The following is an 18,513-nucleotide window of genomic DNA, read 5'->3' as shown; positions in this document are numbered from 1 at the left end:
TCCATTATTGACGGAAATAGTGGAATGTTGTGTCAAACTTACGTTAAAATAAGTTCCTTGCTTCTGACTGAACCTTAACATAAAATGTTAACGTCTCTTCCTCTTCATTTGTCAACGTTCAGAGATTTGTCAGCTTCGCACCAGTGTAGATTAATTGTAAGTGGCGTGCAACAACTTCTTTCAGTTTTAGTAGGTAGTAAGGTATTTTCTTGCCGTCCTCGAATTATATTTTTGTTCAGTCATTCCTTCAATGTTTGCTCAGTGCGAGGGGATACAGTCGTAGAAAAAGAAGCGGATTTCGCAGATCTTTCCGCCGTTCTTCGTGGCAAAAAAGTTTGCCGTTGTTTACTAAATAGCACATAGCGCTAGACTTTCAAAAGAGTCTTAACATTGAAACTACTCTGTGCACATGTGATTCTAAATTTTAGCCTTAAAACCTTTACCGCATTAATGAAACTTTTTTTTTTTTGCAGAAGCTATGGCCCAAAAAACTGATCTCGAAGTACAGTCAGAACCTCAGCCTTCTGTTTCTAGAAGCTTCAGGCCAGAAGATGGAACGGAATCTGAAGCGGCTTCTACTCAGCATCATGATGCGGGTGCAAATGGGCTGAAAACGGTTCACATTCTGAAAGAGTGGCCTATAATTACCACAACCGTTAAGAAGGCTGAAGAATTCTACGGGTCGCTGAAAGATTCTAATCGAATCTTCAGCTGGAGCTTCAATCTTGCTGAGAAGTCCGTATGCGCTCTCCGTGAGAGGTCGAAGAAGGTTCTGTCTACGTTATACCCTGCCATACGTATAGCTGACCTAGCAGCCAGCGAGCTGGCGGAAGAAATGCAAAAGAAGCTACCAGTGGTCAGGCAGCCACCTACTAAGGTAACACGACACCCATTCCTACCACTTGTTGCCAGCAAAGTAAAGATAAATGCTGAGCAGTGATGTTGTTGCAGGTATCAGAGGCTGTGAAGTTAGCATTCAGTGACCTAATTTCTCCCGTCGTTGATAAAATTGAATTTATGGTAAACAACGGCAAGACGCGGACGCGTAACGCGACAAGAAGCGTCGTCCAGATGTACAGGAAGCTGGTGGTCACTTTGGATAAGTGGATGGAAGAAATGGAAAAATACATTGAAGATTCTAAATCTAAAGGAGTACAAGGTAAAGACGAGTAGGTCAATAAATCCTAAGTCATTTCCTAGATTTAGTTCTCTAGGAAAACTTTGAGAAATTCCTTCATTCCGTACTTTAAACACCGATGAATTCGCCACTTAATGGAATATAGATTTCATAGTTAAAAACTAAAGATACCTCAGATTTGAGAGATAAAATTGCTAGTTTCGACTGCCGAGAAGTTAACCATTAACATTACCATCTCGAGACTTAATTCCTTTGGCTCGTATTATGTGAAATTGTCTTAAAGCCTGTCGTTACGTGAATTATTCCTGACGGGATTTTCAGGAACAATCCCATAAAGTCAACTTCAAAGGACAAATTCCAGAACCATGTCGCACTCTTAGACTGCGACGTAACTGTCAGACTTTCGGAATTTGCATGTTGTCTGACTGCATTCTTGACACATTTTCAAAATCCCGTGGTCTTTGTCTTGGAGTTCGCGTTAACAACGCCGCAAAATTAAACTGCGGTACGAAATTTTGAGACTCTAATTACCGCCCGTTAACGTCTTGCCTATACGTTTTCCTCTGATTCTTCAGTCTGTTGGCTGACATATAACCAGCACAAATGGCTGACAAAGCCAAACTTCACTTACATTACTGTCTACAGATCACAGTAGAGCAGTACGTAAATTTAAAATTTACAAAGCTCCCTGAAATTAGTTTCTAGTAACTTTAATTGCTCAAAGGTGAATGTAATTTTCCTGGTGAGCTTAATACAGCGAACTTCGTTAAGTACGAAATCCAGTAGTTTATGCCCACAATTAAGATAGGTGCCTGCTTAAAACCGCAGAAATAACATTGAAACGTGTGACGGTACGTCACATATTGATATTTTGAAAAAAAGAAAGTAACGTTTGTTATGGAAACGTGTGGATTATATATTATTTCAAGACTGTATGTGTGCGCGACGTGTAACAAATAGTAAAGAACGTATCATCAAACACAAATATAGATGTAATTAACAAAACCCAAAAAGGTATAATCTCCGTAACATAGGCCATGAAGATCAGACAATGCTTTGATGGATCTCTCTCTCTCTCTCTCTCTCTCTCTCTCTCTCTCTCTCTCTCTCTCTCTCTCTCTCTCTCTCGTTTTATTTCGTCTAGCGGTAGGCCGCCATTGTAGTGCCGTCTGATATTTAACGAAGTTTTATCTGTATTTTGAAAAATATAATATAAATTGATATTAGTGTATTGTTGACTTAGTTGTCACCATGATCGCAACCATTAATTATAATTAACGAAGTCTTTGCACGACTTCGCAATGCAGGGAACTGAACTCCCCTAGCAGGATTTAGTCGGGCATTACTGACTGTATTAATTAAAATGTCATTAAATGTGAATGCGAGAGACTTCTCAATTTTGATCTTCAATTAATTTCAAAGTTAAACGTGTACCTACCAGATAGCACACCGTTTGACTCGCTTCCTAGCGATAAGATTCTCTACTTACAAACTTGTAGTGTCTTACATTTACGGATTAATCCTCATTAACAAATGTCTTCTACAGCTCCACAGGTACAGGAGCAAACATCAGTGACGGAACCACCGCAGATCAACGCTCGCACACTGACGAGAAAAGCTCTGCATGTCGCCACGAATGTAACCCTGTTCTCCGTCGGCGCCACCGTCTGGGTGTTGTCCAGACTGCCTCTCATCGGAGCATATCTGGACCAGACTCCCTCTCTCGCTTCATCCAAATCAACTTCGCCAGCAAGACAGGCGGAACAACAGTCTTCGCACTCGTCCTCCGAGCCATCAGCAGCTTCTGCGTTAGCTACCACCGTTGTCGCGGCCCTAGAGTCCGCCGCCGCTGCCGCCGAAACCGTGAAGAAACAACTCACCAGTCCGCCGGTTCCAGAGAGTCTGTCTTCCAAAGCGGAACAATCTAAGGAATAACATTAAATGCTGTAACTGCTCTGATTAGTTTTAATCATTCTGATAGTAAAGTTGTTAATGTTGAGTTAGTGCTTAATGACACTAACTTAAATAAGAGTGCTTCTTATAAAAAGTAAAATTAAATGCTAATTTAATGTTTATTAAAGAGAATAGTGTATAAAAAGCAAATAAAATTTTATGGTTGAGCTTTAAAACTTAGTTTCCTGATTTCCCAAACTTCAGAAACTCCTTATTCCTCCACTCATTCTTTTCCTAGTTCCGTTTGTGTCACACCTGGAAGTAATTCAAAAATGTTCAAATGTGTGTGAAGTTTCATGGGACTTACGAAATAATTCATAGTTCTTCCTTCATTTTGGGGTGGTCTCACTTCTGAACGTGATTGCCGCAATCAATATGCTGATACCTCTTTCCCTTTGCCAATGAGACATGAAATAGCATTGACCTAAGAGGCGTCGTGTCCCACGATCATTCATATGTTGAAACTAGTTGACGCAGTGGTCATCAAACAGCGCTTGCAGGCCACATGCGTCTCGAATCAAGTGTTCGTGCAGCCCTCGGTTCTCGCCAGTGGTTAGCTAACAGTAAGCTTCTAACAAATAACAGCAGAACAAAAAGTAAACTTAGTTTTTAAGTGTTTCTTAAACAGAACTGTTTAGAGAAAATATTTCAATGTGTGCATAATTTTGTCATCAATTCGGCCTTAAACTAAGCGAAGTTTACCGCTTACGTAAAAACATTGGTATGTAGCTAGGCCACTGTAGGTTTAGAAGTGAGAGGGGGCGGAAATGTCTTCCAATGGTGACAACTCACGACCGTGCGCAACTAGCATCGATCGACCGCTGTAGCACGTGTCTCGCGCAAGTAGCATGGATTCGTCAATGCGTGTTAGAGACGGCTATCTTCAGATGTGGTGCGTGTTTGTAGCAACTAATATGAAATCAAATTAAGCGTATTGTAAGACAATGCTATGACCGAAAGAATATTGTAAACATTTGTCATCGTGATATTGCAGTCACTTATTAATATAACACTTAATTACATTGGTTCCCAATTAGTATTAATATCGGTAGGGGAAGGTGTGAATAAGTGACCGGGGGGGGAAGCGGATGTTGCGTATCTTGTGCATTGAACAACCCTGGTGTCTACCGAAAAGTGGTCAGATTACTTATAGTATACATAGCCATTGTTGTCAGTGAGTTTGACAAAGGAAGACTGTACAATTATTTTTCAGTAAATGCCTTTTGTTAGCCGCCTGAGGTAAGACAAGTCATTTATATTTTTCTTGTTGCCTCACTTGGACGGAGAGTAATAGTTTTTTACGTCAATGTTTGAGCGTCTTTTGACCTACAAGTATAGTTCCCTATTACTTATTCCGCTTTGATAGCTTCTCCTAACGAATATATCACTAACGTTAACACGGCGCCAGATCGTGTAAAGTGGCCAAGGTGTTTACCCCGATAAGAGTTAGTTACTTCCAAAACCTCGCAGATAAAACTGATTTCTAAACCCTTTAAACATAAAACTATCATCCACCATCCTGTCTCTTTGTGAAAATTTTGGGTTACTGGTAATTAAGTTACATTATTTAAAACCGTCCCTGTTCTATTTGACGCAACACAAAATCCAGATTGGAAGTGTTCTGCTGCATCCCCTTGGTGTTCTTTCAGCTACTGGGGCGTGAATATGCCTACAAAATGTGTCACCAAAATAGTAAAACAAACACGGCATCCTGGTGCAAATGGCACTGGCCACAGTATCCGCTTCGGTACAGAAACCTAATCAGTAATGTAAGCATTCTGAAAAATGGATGTAGTTCCAATATAAGATATTCTTTTTCAATTAAAAATATATGGTGTGATAACTTTTAACATATAGATTCAAAATTTCTAAATGGTAAGCTATCAATACCCTTGGTTCCGTGAAAATTGAATTTTTCTTTGAATGTCCACCAAGAATCCCCACCCCCTTTCGTAAGCGGGCCAATGTTTTGCCCTACAGCGTCAATATAGGCTCTTAAACAAAGAAGTTCGACGGCCACTGATTATTAACCTATGTCGAACTGTTTGATCCCACACTTAAGTTGGTGTGGTTTACCATTATCAGGTATTCTCCTGATTATACTTTGCTATATTAATTCCCAAGCGATACTCTCACACCATAGAACCTTTATTTCTCGTATGGTGTTATGTTGTGGGTATAACCACAACGTCCGTATATTACACAGAGGCGTCTACAAAGGGGACAAGGGGGACACACTATCCTACCGGATCTAGTAAATAATTTATTCATTACAGAATTCTCGTGCGTTTCTACAAATGATTACCTGTGCTTCCACTAAACGACAGATCTAGCATTGCCGAGTGTAGGGGGAAACGACGGCGACTTAACAGAAACTGCAGTTCTATTGGCAGGGTGCTCACGGGAATAGTCGTGGTGGAATGGTTCAAATGGTTCTGAGCACTATGGGACTCAACTGCTGAGGTCATTAGTCCCCTAGAACTTAGAACTAGTTAAACCTAACTAACCTAAGGACATCACAAACATCCATGCCCAAGGCTGGATTCGAACCTGCGACGTAGCGGTCTTTCGGTTCCAGGCTACAGCGCCTTTAACCGCATGGCCACTTCGGCCGGCAGTCGTGGTGGAGATCTCAGCGTTGTTTTGCAGTGTTGGCAGATGTGAACCTTGGAGAACGACAGATCTAGCATTGCCGAGTGTAGGGGGAAACGACGGCGACTTAACAGAAACTGCAGTTCTATTGGCAGGGTGCTCACGGGAATAGTCGTGGTGGAGATCTCAGCGTTGTTTTGCAGTGTTGGCAGATGTGAACCTTGGAGAACATTACCGAAATACAGTACTCGGTCCATTCTTCGTCACTTTCTTGTACAGAACTTAACACTATACAAATAGGGGCAGTTTCAACGCCTATTACATTTTAAACAGTTGCGCTATCTATCCACATTTCCTACAACACAACCGCATCGTCTGCTGCTCAGCTTCATCTAAACAGTAAGCTAGATTTTATATGCCCATTGACGGCAATTAATGAGCGTTGTGTTCGTCCGGTCTTTCAGAAATCAGCGTGAGGCTGCGAGCAATGTGGGTTATGCACGGTAGATGCTACTTACGTTCTGTGCGACAGGTTGGTAATTTGGAGTGGACGTAAAAAGTGCTCAGATAGCCGAAACGATAAAGGTGATGGCGCGCGTAAAGCGGAAATTCGAGACCCGGCCCGAGCACAAATATTCGCTTGACACTATCGAATTTATTTCAATGCCCAATTGCTACTACTGTCGAAATTTCAATTTCATCAAGTTACAATTTGCCATGGACAAAGTGAATGCATCGTCCTGTAAGTTAGACGATATTAGTGTTTGGGGAAGAGAGTCGCGCTATGCTGTGGGTGTATTCGCTATATTAACGAAAAATTATTGCCATCTTGTGTGAAAGAAGAGAGGAAAAACTTGCTCAATACCAAAGTCAGAAATGTGTTGGGACTTTCTTAAACACTATGAGGGCGCAACCCATCGTGATATGCAGCCACAGGGGTAGGAATTAAGCACCCAGGTTGCTATGGCTACGCAATAAGGTGTCAAAGCATTTTGATTCAACCCGAGGCTGTTAAGAGCTGACTCTGCCCACCAATTTTACAGCTGTTTTTAAAGGTTTCCTCCATCAATATTCATTCCCATAATGTAAAAAGATGGACTTCGGATATACTAATGAAATAGGCCATCCTTTAAAGTATAAGTGAATTCTACCTTTAAAAAAATATCAACTGGATAACATTCAGATATCTTGTAGGGAAGCAGCCTACTCACTCCCCTTTCCCCATGTAATTTAGAGTGAACGTGAAGGACGCACACCATAGCAACTTCCCCTCCTCTACCCTTGTGAATGGAAGTGTAGAACGCCAGCCAAAGCGGCTACAACCACGTGTGTAAAAATGAAATTGTCATGATTTGTAAATTTTCTTTCAGGTTTAGAAAAGACTGCTAAGATATAATTATCTGTTTATGTATCATGAATAACTGTGTTATTTTCTTTGAATCTGTGTATGTAAAAATATTTACAGACAATTTAATTTTCATAATTTTACATATTTTTATGTGTTTGTCTGTCTAAGGCAATATGTATGCCAAAGTGTTTCATCGATATTGCTTGAATTTTGAGTGATAATGTTGTTTAAGAGGCAGTGAACGTGCCAGCAATTTAAATAATTGAAGTAGGTAATAAGTTTTCTTTTAATATTTCTATATGTTTACATTTCAGTTTTAATTTTCGTAGGAAGTTAAGCTGTATTCTGCTTCCCTTTTTGAAATTAATTTTTTTTTCATTTACATACAAACAAATTAAGTAGAGGGTGATGTAGGAAAGCAGCCTACTCACGCCTTATAAAATTCACATCAGTCTTTCCATTATGTGCCAGCCAGTCCGCTGTAACTAGCTCTGACGTCATAAATGTTGCGCAATACTTTAAAAAATCAGGTAAGTAACCTGAAACGTTTCTAGCATGTCAGGAGTAATACTAAATCAATATGTGTTGAATATCAGTTCAATAACTTTAACCATTTTCGAAATTTGGACGTTTTTCTGTAAAAATCATTGGCGCAACAGAAAAGAGCTAGAAACATAAAAATTTCTATTTAGATTCCTTTTGCATAATAATTTAGTAGAAACAGTATTCTGGATCTCACAAATTAAAATTTTAGTTGAAATTCATGATTTTCTGGTTTTTGTCTTAGAAATTAAGGAAGCAAGATAGATTAAGTAGGCGAATAAATAAAGCTAGGATGTTTAAATTTAAGTAGAAGGGAGATCCGCTATAATCATAAAAATGTGAGAAGTTTCAACAGAATAACTATAAAACTATAGCTATAGCGTATCTCCAAAGATCAAGTTCAGAGCTCGTCTACTGCGTGTAGTGTAATTAAATTAATTATCTCGCCCAAAATATTTTACTTAGCCACGTCAGACTCTTATTATGATTACTTACTTGTGTGCTGATTGCACAATTAAATTGAAAGCTTCATCGGCCATCAGCATAGGAAGCAATGATTTATTCGATAACTTAAAGTGGTGCATTACTAGCCCAACGGCTAGTCGGGAGAGCAGATTTGATCAGGCGTTCCCTTAGCCGTCCGCACCGCGGCTTTATATGTAAGAACTCTGCGCGAGAAAGGGCAAGGCCCCAGTTCTCCCCAGGCGCTGATTAGCGCACCACCTGTACCGGGAGTCGCGTCGCGTCGGTATTGTTGATATAAACAGCCTCGGATGCAGTAATAAGTTACTCGGGATATGCGTAACCATGAAATCGTTTTCGAGTGAACTGTTAATTTTGGGATGACGTTAATGGTTTTCACGTGCCGCCGCAGGACAGACATTCTATCATTATTAGCGTGGTGTTTGATGAACATTATCATCAAATTATGGCGAGCATTCACTTAAACATTTAATTTGAACAGTTATAGTTGCATCAGCGCATTAGAATCCGAACTGGTAGTTGGATTGTGTGGATTCTTTTTGGTCTCTGACTTTCAGAATATGGTGAACATTTTAGAGAGAATGGTTTTTGATTATGAATCCCAGACAATCTCCTAATTCCTCAGAGCTTTAAGCTGTAGCTATAAATGTATTTCTCAGGTGAAGTGGGCAATAGGAATTCTAATTACAGGCTTCACGTTTTGCTAATCACTTTCTGGTTGCCAATATAGTAGTTCGAGAGCCAGTGTTCAGAATGGCAAACAGCATAAATACAAAACATATATTCTATTATTGCACCCGCCACCCCACATCCGAGATAAAGTAACTCTAAGTGTAATACATTTCTTTGGGCACTGCAGTTTCTCAATGTCGAAAAACCTATATAAGAAAAGCCATTTTCTGAATCTTGCCACCTCTTGGATAAATTTCTGCTGACGCCCTTAACATAGCTTATAATTTCTCCTCTAATTTTTGCAGTACCTCTGAAATATCGTATAACATAGTGACAGCTTTTCAAAACGTTAAAACTATCTTTTTACGCTGTTTTCCAGTATACCACTATTGCAATTGTCAGTCAACATGAAAAATTTTTCTCCTTTCCATGTTTCAAACAAGTTTCCGATCACTCACATACACTAGTTTCCAAGAGTGTTGCCAGGAGTCATGTCAAGCGACATGTTGAAATAGTTTTTGATGACGTACCTTCTCCTTTTTCCTCTAAAACCAGTTTCGATGTCATGTCTGACAATCCATCAGTGTCTCTTCTCCAGTTCTCTTCTACATATAAACTGATATTTATCCGTCACGCTTTTCCAAATTTTTAGAAGTCATATGCGCAGTATCTTCCCCATGTGTGAAATATGATTGACTGTTCATCAATAACTGCGCCGCTATGCCATTCTTTTCCTCATTGTGAGAGCAAAGAAATTTGCCTAGTTACTTTCCTTGTTTTACCTAGATATTTTCTTTATCGTGTCAGCAACTGGAGTTATCCACATACCGTCCTGTGTAGTTTTCTCGATATTATTTCCGCGTTTACCTATCCAATGCACTTCATTCAAACCGCAATATAAATTTTTATTCTTTGGAGTTAGAAGAGCTATCGACGAGGCAATGAGAAGATAATTTTTAAATCATACAAGTAGCACCTTTCGTGACACTGAAACGTATTTTGTTTCAACTATTTCCCAATGCGACTGGCTGGTTTATCTCTATTACGATAATCATAAGTCGGCTGATAAAACTGAACAATACTGCTCATAATATCAAAACGCGCTGGTTACAAATTACCATGAATTAGTATGAATCACTTTTCGTTTATTGTTTGTTCTGATTCGAAACAGAATTGGGTTAGTGCCATGAAAATAAGCATGTGCGTTTGATTATTCAAATCTGTGTCACATTAATATTGTAAATGTATTCTCCTAAATTATTTTCTGTATTTAAACGTTTTGGCGACTTTCATTTTTTCATTGTATTCGTAAAGTTGTGTTTAAACCAGAGCTAAACGCATTTTCCGAAATATTTCTGTTTCAGAAGTCCTCTTATTGGCCTTCTTTGGGTAGATTCACTTTTTGTCTGTAGTACCAATATTACCTAGTCGCTATCAACTTCAGAAATCTTGTTACAGCCCTTTCTCTGACGTCAGTGAAGCTAAATGTACTCGCCCTTCTATTTGCGTGGGTGGTTGGAGTTTCTTCGCGAATCAATCGCAAAGCGATATCGGTGTAATTCCTTTTACAGCCAGTCAGCAAATAATCATCTCGCTTTCTAATGAAACAGAATCAGAGGCAGAAACGAACCAAGTCCTGTAGTGGAAAACAGCAGTAAAAATAAAGATGACAAGTACTCCTTACAGAAAAAAATATTCTGCTTAAAATAAAAATGCCGTCTTTAAAAAATATTTGTTAGTTAAATGAAACACAGTCGACTACGAACTCATCCGACATGGAACGCCAACTATCGAGGTTAAATGAGGCCAAAGTATAGGGAAAAATATGGATGAAACTGCTTTCGTTTAAGCTGAACGACAGAAATCATGAAATAAACTACGTACATCAGTATGTACTCGTGTAAATTTAAAAACGATTTCCAGTACAAATTTCGCGTCTCCAACACTCCGCCATCCATTTTGTTGATCCAAATGAACTGATTAAATTATTTTGTGGTTTCGTAGCAAAATGTATTGCTCACTGAAACGAATAGTTAATCGCAGCTAGTAAACGTGATTATATAGCCAGATTTTTGTACTCCTGTACACATAACAAATTCTTTTCCTTTAAAATTAAAATCTAGCTGCGAAAGACAAGTATTCGGACACATGACGAGCTGACTCATTTCCTTGCTTTTATTTCTGTAGAATTCAGTTGCCTGCAGAAGAAACATAGACCATGTTCTCTGACACGGATACAGTAATATATTGCAAGTGTCCTTTCTGATGAACTTATCCACAGATTCGCCGGAGGTAATTGACAGGAATCGCGAGATGTTTACTGAATCAAAACAGGATTTGAATGATGATTGGAAAGAATGCAAATTTCACTTTATCGCAGGACGACATCAATCGCACAGGAACGTTCTTAAACAAGTATCATTCGAGATGATGCTTCAATTCTTTATACGCAGTCCAAAAGAATACAGTTCTCGATACGTGTTCAGTGAAGGATTCAGAGGGAGTAACATGAGTAAGGAACAAGACCAAGTCTTAAGACGTAATGAAACAGTTTTCGGAATTACAGGTTTATTTACTGTGCATGACACTTTGCTTTGTTGCCATACTGCTGTCAATGAGACCAAACCTTATCATTAAATGGTGGCATACATGAGAAATTTATTTATTGCTGATAGCTGACAGAAACAAGGTTGTTTTTCATTAAGTTTGATAATGAGATTATCTAATATCTTCTGGAGAATACCATTTGCATGCATCAGTTACGACCGCGTGGATGCAGTTCGTGACTACCATAAATTACTTACCCAACAAAATAAGACTTCAGATGAATCTTCCTAGCAGATTAAAAACGTGTGCCGGACCGAGACTCGAACTCGGGACCTTTGCCTTCCGCTGGCAAGTGCTCTACCATCTGAGCTACCCAAGCACAACTCAGGCCTCGTCCTCACAGCTTCATTTCTGCCAGTACCTCGTTTTCTACCTTCCAAACTTTACAGAAGCTCTCCTGCGAACCTTGCTTTTGTCAAGTTTGGAAGGTAGGAAACGAGGTACTGGCAGAAATGAAGCTGTGAGGACGAAGCCTGAGTCGTGCTTAGGTAGCTCAGATGGTAGAGCACTTGCCCGCAGAAGACAAAGGTCCCGAATTCGAGTCTATGTCCGGCATACAGTTTTAATCTGCCAGGAAGTTTCATATCAGCGCACACTCCTCTGCAGAGTGAAAAATCTCATTCTGGAAGACTTCAGATGCTGTGATATTCCGTTCAACTGTTCGTGTAAATATTGTTATTTGCCGTATATTGTTTTTGATTGCCAATTGAAGTGTTCACACACACACACACACACACACTCACCGGGTTTCGAAATTCCAACCACAGAGCACAAAACAAGACGAAGGAGCGAGAGAGTATCTCGTAAGCAGTGACACAGAGCGTGTCAGAAAGCACAATTCACAAAGAGGCTTCAAAACGTGGAATCAATCAAAAGTAAAAAATGGTTCAAATCGCTGTGAGCACTACGGGACTTAACTTCCGAGGTCATCAGTCCCCATGAACTTAAAACTACTTAAACCCAACCAAACCAAGGACACCACACACACCCATGCCCGAGGCAGGACTCGAACCCGCGATCGTAGCGGTCGCGCGGTTCCAGACTGCAGCGCCCAGAACCGTTCGGCCACTCCGGCCGGCAATCGAAAGTAAGTGCATAGAAATTCTATATACTAAGAAACGACACATAAAAAATAAAATAACAAATCAGTTTTGATACGGAATATAGATAATGATGACATATAGAATGAACTCGAATAACTGCGATTGATGTTCCGCATCAGCTGCAGAATATTTCAGAAAAATAAAAATTTGTGCCGGATCGGGATTTACCACCTGTCGCGAGCATTTGCTTTAAACTACTTCGGCTATTTGAAACAAATTTTCAGTTGTTCTCAAATATTCTGCAGCTAATGCGGAAGTATAATCGCACTTTGCAAATTCAAACGTAACTGGTTCTGGCTGTCTTAGATACTGCACTGTAGATAGTGACATTACTGTACTCTAACAAAAATTAGAAATTAAATGTCAATAGAGTCACTTCAGGCCTACCTTTTGGGAAATATGTGTAGTATAATACTGAGAAATCCTCATTAACTGAAGATGACAAACGGAGGAAAATGTCAGCCGTACTAAAAATGTTAGATAGCTACACAAAAAAGAAACTGGAACACCTGTCTAATACTGTGTAGGGCCCCCGCGAATATGCGTAAGTCCCGCAACACGACGTGGCATGGACTCATCTAAAGTCTGAAGTAGAGCTGGAGGGAGTTAACACCGTGAATCCTGCAGGGCTTTTCATAAATCCATAAGTGCACGTGGGGGTGGAGATCTCTTCTGAACAGAACTTTGAAAGGCATCCCTGATATGCTCAGTAGTGTTCATGTCTGAGGAGTTTGGTGGCAGCGAAACTGTTTAAACTGAGATGAATGTTCTTGAAGCCACTCTGTAAAAATTCTGGACGTGTAGAGTGTCGCATTGTCCTGCTGGAATTGCCCAAGTCCATCGGAATGCGCAATGCACATGAATGGATGCAGGTGACCAGACAGGATGCTTATGTACGTGTCACTTGCCAGAGACGTATCTAGACGTATCGTGGATCTCATATCACTCCAACTGCACGCGCCCCACACCATTACAGAGCCTACACCAGCTTGAACAGAGACCTGCTGACATGTAGGGTCCTTGGATTCAAAAGGTTGTCTCCACACCCGTACACATCCATCGGCTCGATACAAATGGAAACGAGACATGTGCCACCGGGCTACATGTTTCCAGTCATTAACAGTCCAACGTTGGTGTTGACGGGCCCAGGCGAGGCGTAAGGATTTGTGTCGTGCAGTCATGGTACACGAGTGAGCCTTCGACTCTGAAATCCCATATCGATTATGTTTCGTTGAATGGTTCGCATGCTGACATTTGTCGATGGCACAGCTTTAAAACGTGCAGCAATTCCTAAAGGGTTGCACTTCTATCACGTTGAACGATTCTCTTCAGTCGTATTTGGTCCCGTTCCTGCAGAATCTTTTTCCGGCCGCAACAATGTCGGATATTTAATGTTTTACCGCATTCCTGATATTCACGGTACACTCGTGAAATGATCGTACTGGAAAATCCCCAATTCGTCGCTCCTTCGGAGATGCTGTGTCCCATCACTCGTACGCTGACTATAGCAACACGTTCAAACTCACTTAAATCTTGGTAAGCTGCCATTGTATCAGCAGTAATCGATCTAATAATAGCGCCAGACACTTGTTTTATATAGACTTTGCCGAACGCATGGTCGTATTCTGCATGTTTACACATTTCCGTATTTGAATACGCATGTCTGTATCATTTTCTTTGGCACTACAGTGTATTTTCTATTAATAGTATTGTTGTTGTTGTGGTCTTCAGTCCTGAGACTGGTTTGATGCAGCTCTCCATGCTACTCTATCCTGTGCAAGCTTCTTCATCTCCCAGTACGTACTGCAACCTATATCCTTCTGAAACTGCTTAGTGTATTCATCTCTTGGTCTCCCTCTACGATTTTTACCCTCCACTCTGCCCTCCAATACTAAATTGGTGATCCCTTGATGCCTCAGAACATGTCCTATCAACCTATCCATTCTTCTAGTCAAATTGTGCCACAAACTCCTCTTCTCCCCAATTCTATTCAGTACCTCCTAATTAGTTATGTGATCTATCAATCTAATCTTCAGCATTCTTCTGTAGCACCACATTTCGAAAGCTTCTATTCTCTTCTTGTCCAAACTATTTATCGTCCATGTTTCACTTCCGTACATGGCTACACTCCATACAAATACTTTCAGACACGACTTCCTGACACTTAAATCTATACTTGATGATAACAAATTTCTCTTCTTCAGAAACGCTTTCCTTGTCATTGCCAGTCTACATTTTATATCCTCTCTACTTCAAACATCATCAGTTATTTTGCTCCCCAAATAGCAAAACTCCTTTACTACTTTACTACACTTGCTTTCTTTGGGATTGGAATTATTATATTGTTCTTTAAGTCTGAGGGTATTTCGCCTGTCTCATATATCTTGCTCACCAGATGGTAGAGTTTTGTCAGGACTGGCTCTCACAAGGCTGTCAGTAGTTCTAATGGAATGTTGGCTACTCCTGGGGCCTTGTTTCGACTTAGGTCTTTCAGTGCTCTGTCAAACTCTTCACGCAGTATCATATCTCCCATTTCATCTTCATCTACATCCTCTTCCATTTCTATAACATTGCCCTCAAGTACATCGCCCTTGTATAGACTCTTTATATACTCCTTCCACCTTTCTGCTTTCCCTTCATTGCTTAGAACTGGGTGTCCATCTGAGCTCTCGATATTCATACAAGTGGTTCTCCTTTCTCCGAAGGTCTCTTCAATTTTCCTGTAGGCAGTATCTATCTTACCCCTCGTGAGAACATCGTTACATTTGTCCTCTAGTCATGCCAGTTTAGCCATTTTGCACTTCATGTCGATCTCATTTTTGAGACGTTTGTATTCCTTTTTGCCTGCTGCCTTTACTGCATTTTTATATTTTCTCCTTTCGTCAATTAAATTCAATATTTCTTCTGTTACCCAAGGGTTTCTACCAGCCCTCATCTTTTTACCTATTTGATCCTCTGATGCCTTCACTATTTCATCCCTCAAAGCTACCCATTCCTCTTCTACTGTATTTCTTTCCCCCATTCCTGTCAATTGTTCCCTTATGCTCTCCCTGAAACTCTGTACAACATCTCGTTTAGTCAGTTTATCCAGGTCCCATCTCCTTAAATTCCCACCTTTTTGCAGTTTCTTCAGTTTTAATCTGCATTTCATAACCAATAGATTGTGGTCAGACTCCACATCTGCCCCTGGAAATGTCTTACAATTGAAAACCTGGTTCCTAAATCTCTGTCTTACCATTACATAATCTATCTGAAACCTTTTAGTATCTCCAGGGTTCTTCCATGTATACAACCTTCTTTCATGATTCTTGAACCAAGTGTTAGCTATAATTAAGTTATGCTCTGCGCGAAATTCTACCAGGCGGCTTCCTCTTTCATTTCTTAGCCCCAATCCATATTCACCTACTATGTTTCCTTCTCTCCCTTTTCCTACACTCGAATTCCAGTCACCCATGACTATTAAATTTTCGTTTCCCTTCAGTATCTGAATAACTTCTTTTATCCCATCATACATTTCATCAATTTCTTCGTCATCTGCAGAGCTAGTTGGCATATAAACTTGTACTACTATTGTAGGCGTGGGCTTCGTGTCTATCTTGGCCACAATAATGTGTTCACTATGTTGTTTGTAGTAGCCTACCCGAACTCCTATTTTTTTATTCATTATTAAACATACTCCTGCATTACCCCTATTTGATTTTGTATTTATGATCATGTATTCGCCTGACCAAAAATCTTGTTCCTCCTGCCACCGAACTTCACTAATTCCCACTATATCTAACTTTAACCTATCCATTTCCCTTTTTAAATTTTCTAACCTACCTGCCCGATTAAGGGATCTGACATTCCACGCTCCGATCCGTAGAACGCCAGTTTTCTTTCTCCTGGTAACGACGTCCTCCTGAGTAGTCCCCTCCCGGAGATCCGAATGGGGGACTATTTTACCTCCGGAATATTTTAACCAAGAGGACGCCATCATCATTTATCCATACAGTAAAGCTGCATGCCCTCGGGAAAAAATTATGGCCGTAGTTTCCCCTTGCTTTCAGCCGTTCGCAGGTGTTGTCTGTCCTCTCAACAGATACCCCTCCGTTGTGGTTGCACCTACGGTACGGCTATCTGTGTCGCTGAGGCACGCAAGCCTCCCCACCAACGGCTAGGTCTATGGTTCATGGGGGGAATTAATAATATTATCTATGGTTCATGGGGGGGATTAATAATATTATGAAGGTAAATACCTTAATCTCACAACTAAACGTACAATCACGGTAAAATTTCTTTACATGTTATCTGACAAAAAATAAATGGACCTTCTGACGATGGTGAAACTTGACGGAAACATTTCTGAGTGTTGAAAGGAGAAAAATTTGTGTTTGCTCAAGCCTGAACCATGTTTCCTATTGATAAATTTGGAATCTAACATGAAAAAAAGTGTTATTCAACTTACCAATAAGTTCTTCCTGTGGAACATTCGTACAGGCTGTGGTTATTAGAGAGGCTGCGGTTAAATAAATACGGCAGTGGCGTCGCAAAGCTCATGCAGCATGATACGCTGGAGAGCAGGAATGGCGATTAGCGCTGAATCATTTTTTTTTTCACCTCCAGCTTAACCTCATAGTTAAAACGGCTCAACACAACCGGTTTCTGAAATAACCGATTTTCGGATTTTTATTCCTATTATTTCCAGTAATAAACGCAGACATCGAACAGAGACTGAAAAATTCTAAGACTCCGTCAGATTTTTGCACTGCATGTGCCTAGATTCATAGACTCAAAATATCCAAAAAATAGGTAAATAAAAGAAAACTTTGTCTGTCCACAGTTCGCTAGTTATGACAGGTTGTATGCTACAAAAAAATCATCAGTATTCTCCTATTAATTCTAATTTTCTTCTTTTTCTTAAACTCTGCTCAAAACTCATGCTGTATTCGACGATTATACCATGTTTGTACATTAGGAATAGTCAGTGTTAAAGTATGAAACTCAGGCTGGAGAACTCTGTTTTTGGTGTTAAGTTCTCCATTTCCAGGAGCTACAAGTACATAAAGGCATATTATGTAGGCACAGCAGGCACTTTTTATTTTTATTATAAACTATGAGAGAATTATTGTCTTCAGAAATGAGAGACTACGTATGGCCAAGTCTTGGACACTGCATGTGCTCACGTGCACACACATATTCTACACTACTGGCCATTAAAATTGCTACACCAGGAAGATGACGTGCTACAGACTCGAAATTTAACCGACAGGAAGAAGATGCTGTGATATGCAAATGATTAGCTTTTCAGAGCATTCACACCAAGTTGGCGCCAGTGGCGACACCTACAACGTGCTGACATGAGGAAAGTTTCCAACCGATTTCTCATACACAAACAGCAGTTGACCGGCGTTGCCTGGTAAAACGTTGTTGTGATGCTTCGTGTAAGGAGGAGGAATGCGTACCATCACGTTTCCGACTTTGATAAACGTAGGATTGTAGCCTATCACGATTGTGGTTTATCATCGAGATCCAATGACTGTTAGCAGAATATGGAATCGGTGTGTTCAGGAGGGTAATACGGAACGCCGTGCTGGATCCCAACGGTCCCGTATCACTAGTAATCGAGATGACAGGCATCTTATCCGCATGGCTGTAAAGGATCAAAAAAATGGTTCAAATGGCTCTGAGCACAATGGGACTTAACATCTATGGTCATCAGTCCCCTAGAACTTAGAATTACTTAAACCTAACGACATCACACAACACCCAGTCATCACGAGGCAGAGAAAATCGCTGACCCCTCCGGGAATCGAACCCGGGAACCCGGGCGCGGGAAGCGAGAACGCTACCGCACGACCACGAGCTGCGGACTGTAAAGGATCGTGCAGCCACGTCTCGATGCCTGAATCAACAGATGGGGACGTTTGCAAGACAACAACCATCTGCACGAACAGTTCGACGACGTTTGCAGCAGCATGGACTATCAGCTCGGAGACCATGGCTGCGGTTACCCTTGACGCTTCATCACAGACAGGAGCGCCTGCGATGGTGTACTCAACGACGAACCTGGGTGCACGAATGGGAAAACGTCA

General features: G+C 40.6%; 1 protein-coding gene across 1 annotated transcript; it reads left to right on the top strand.

Annotated features, from left to right (window-relative positions):
- Nucleotides 1-478: 478 nt before the first annotated feature.
- LOC124777787 lies at nt 479-3,073 on the top strand. Its single transcript, XM_047253299.1, has 3 exons — nt 479-877; nt 952-1,159; nt 2,685-3,073. Exons 1-3 carry the CDS (start codon nt 479-481, stop codon nt 3,071-3,073), a joined length of 996 nt encoding a protein of 331 aa, XP_047109255.1.
- Nucleotides 3,074-18,513: the final 15,440 nt, after the last annotated feature.

This window comes from Schistocerca piceifrons, chromosome 1, assembly GCF_021461385.2.
Source record: "Schistocerca piceifrons isolate TAMUIC-IGC-003096 chromosome 1, iqSchPice1.1, whole genome shotgun sequence".
In the NCBI taxonomy this organism is placed as follows: domain Eukaryota; kingdom Metazoa; phylum Arthropoda; class Insecta; order Orthoptera; family Acrididae; genus Schistocerca; species Schistocerca piceifrons.
The sequence above is the reverse complement of the archived record's forward strand: the minus strand, read 5'-3'. Positions and strand labels throughout refer to the sequence as shown.

Coding starts and splice junctions, on each gene's coding strand:
- LOC124777787 (XM_047253299.1), top strand. CDS start 479: ATGGCCCAAAAAACTGATCTCGAAGTACAGTCAGAACCTCAGCCTTCT. Junction 878..951: donor TCAGGCAGCCACCTACTAAG/GTAACACGACAC, acceptor ATGTTGTTGCAG/GTATCAGAGGCTGTGAAGTT. Junction 1,160..2,684: donor TAAATCTAAAGGAGTACAAG/GTAAAGACGAGT, acceptor TGTCTTCTACAG/CTCCACAGGTACAGGAGCAA.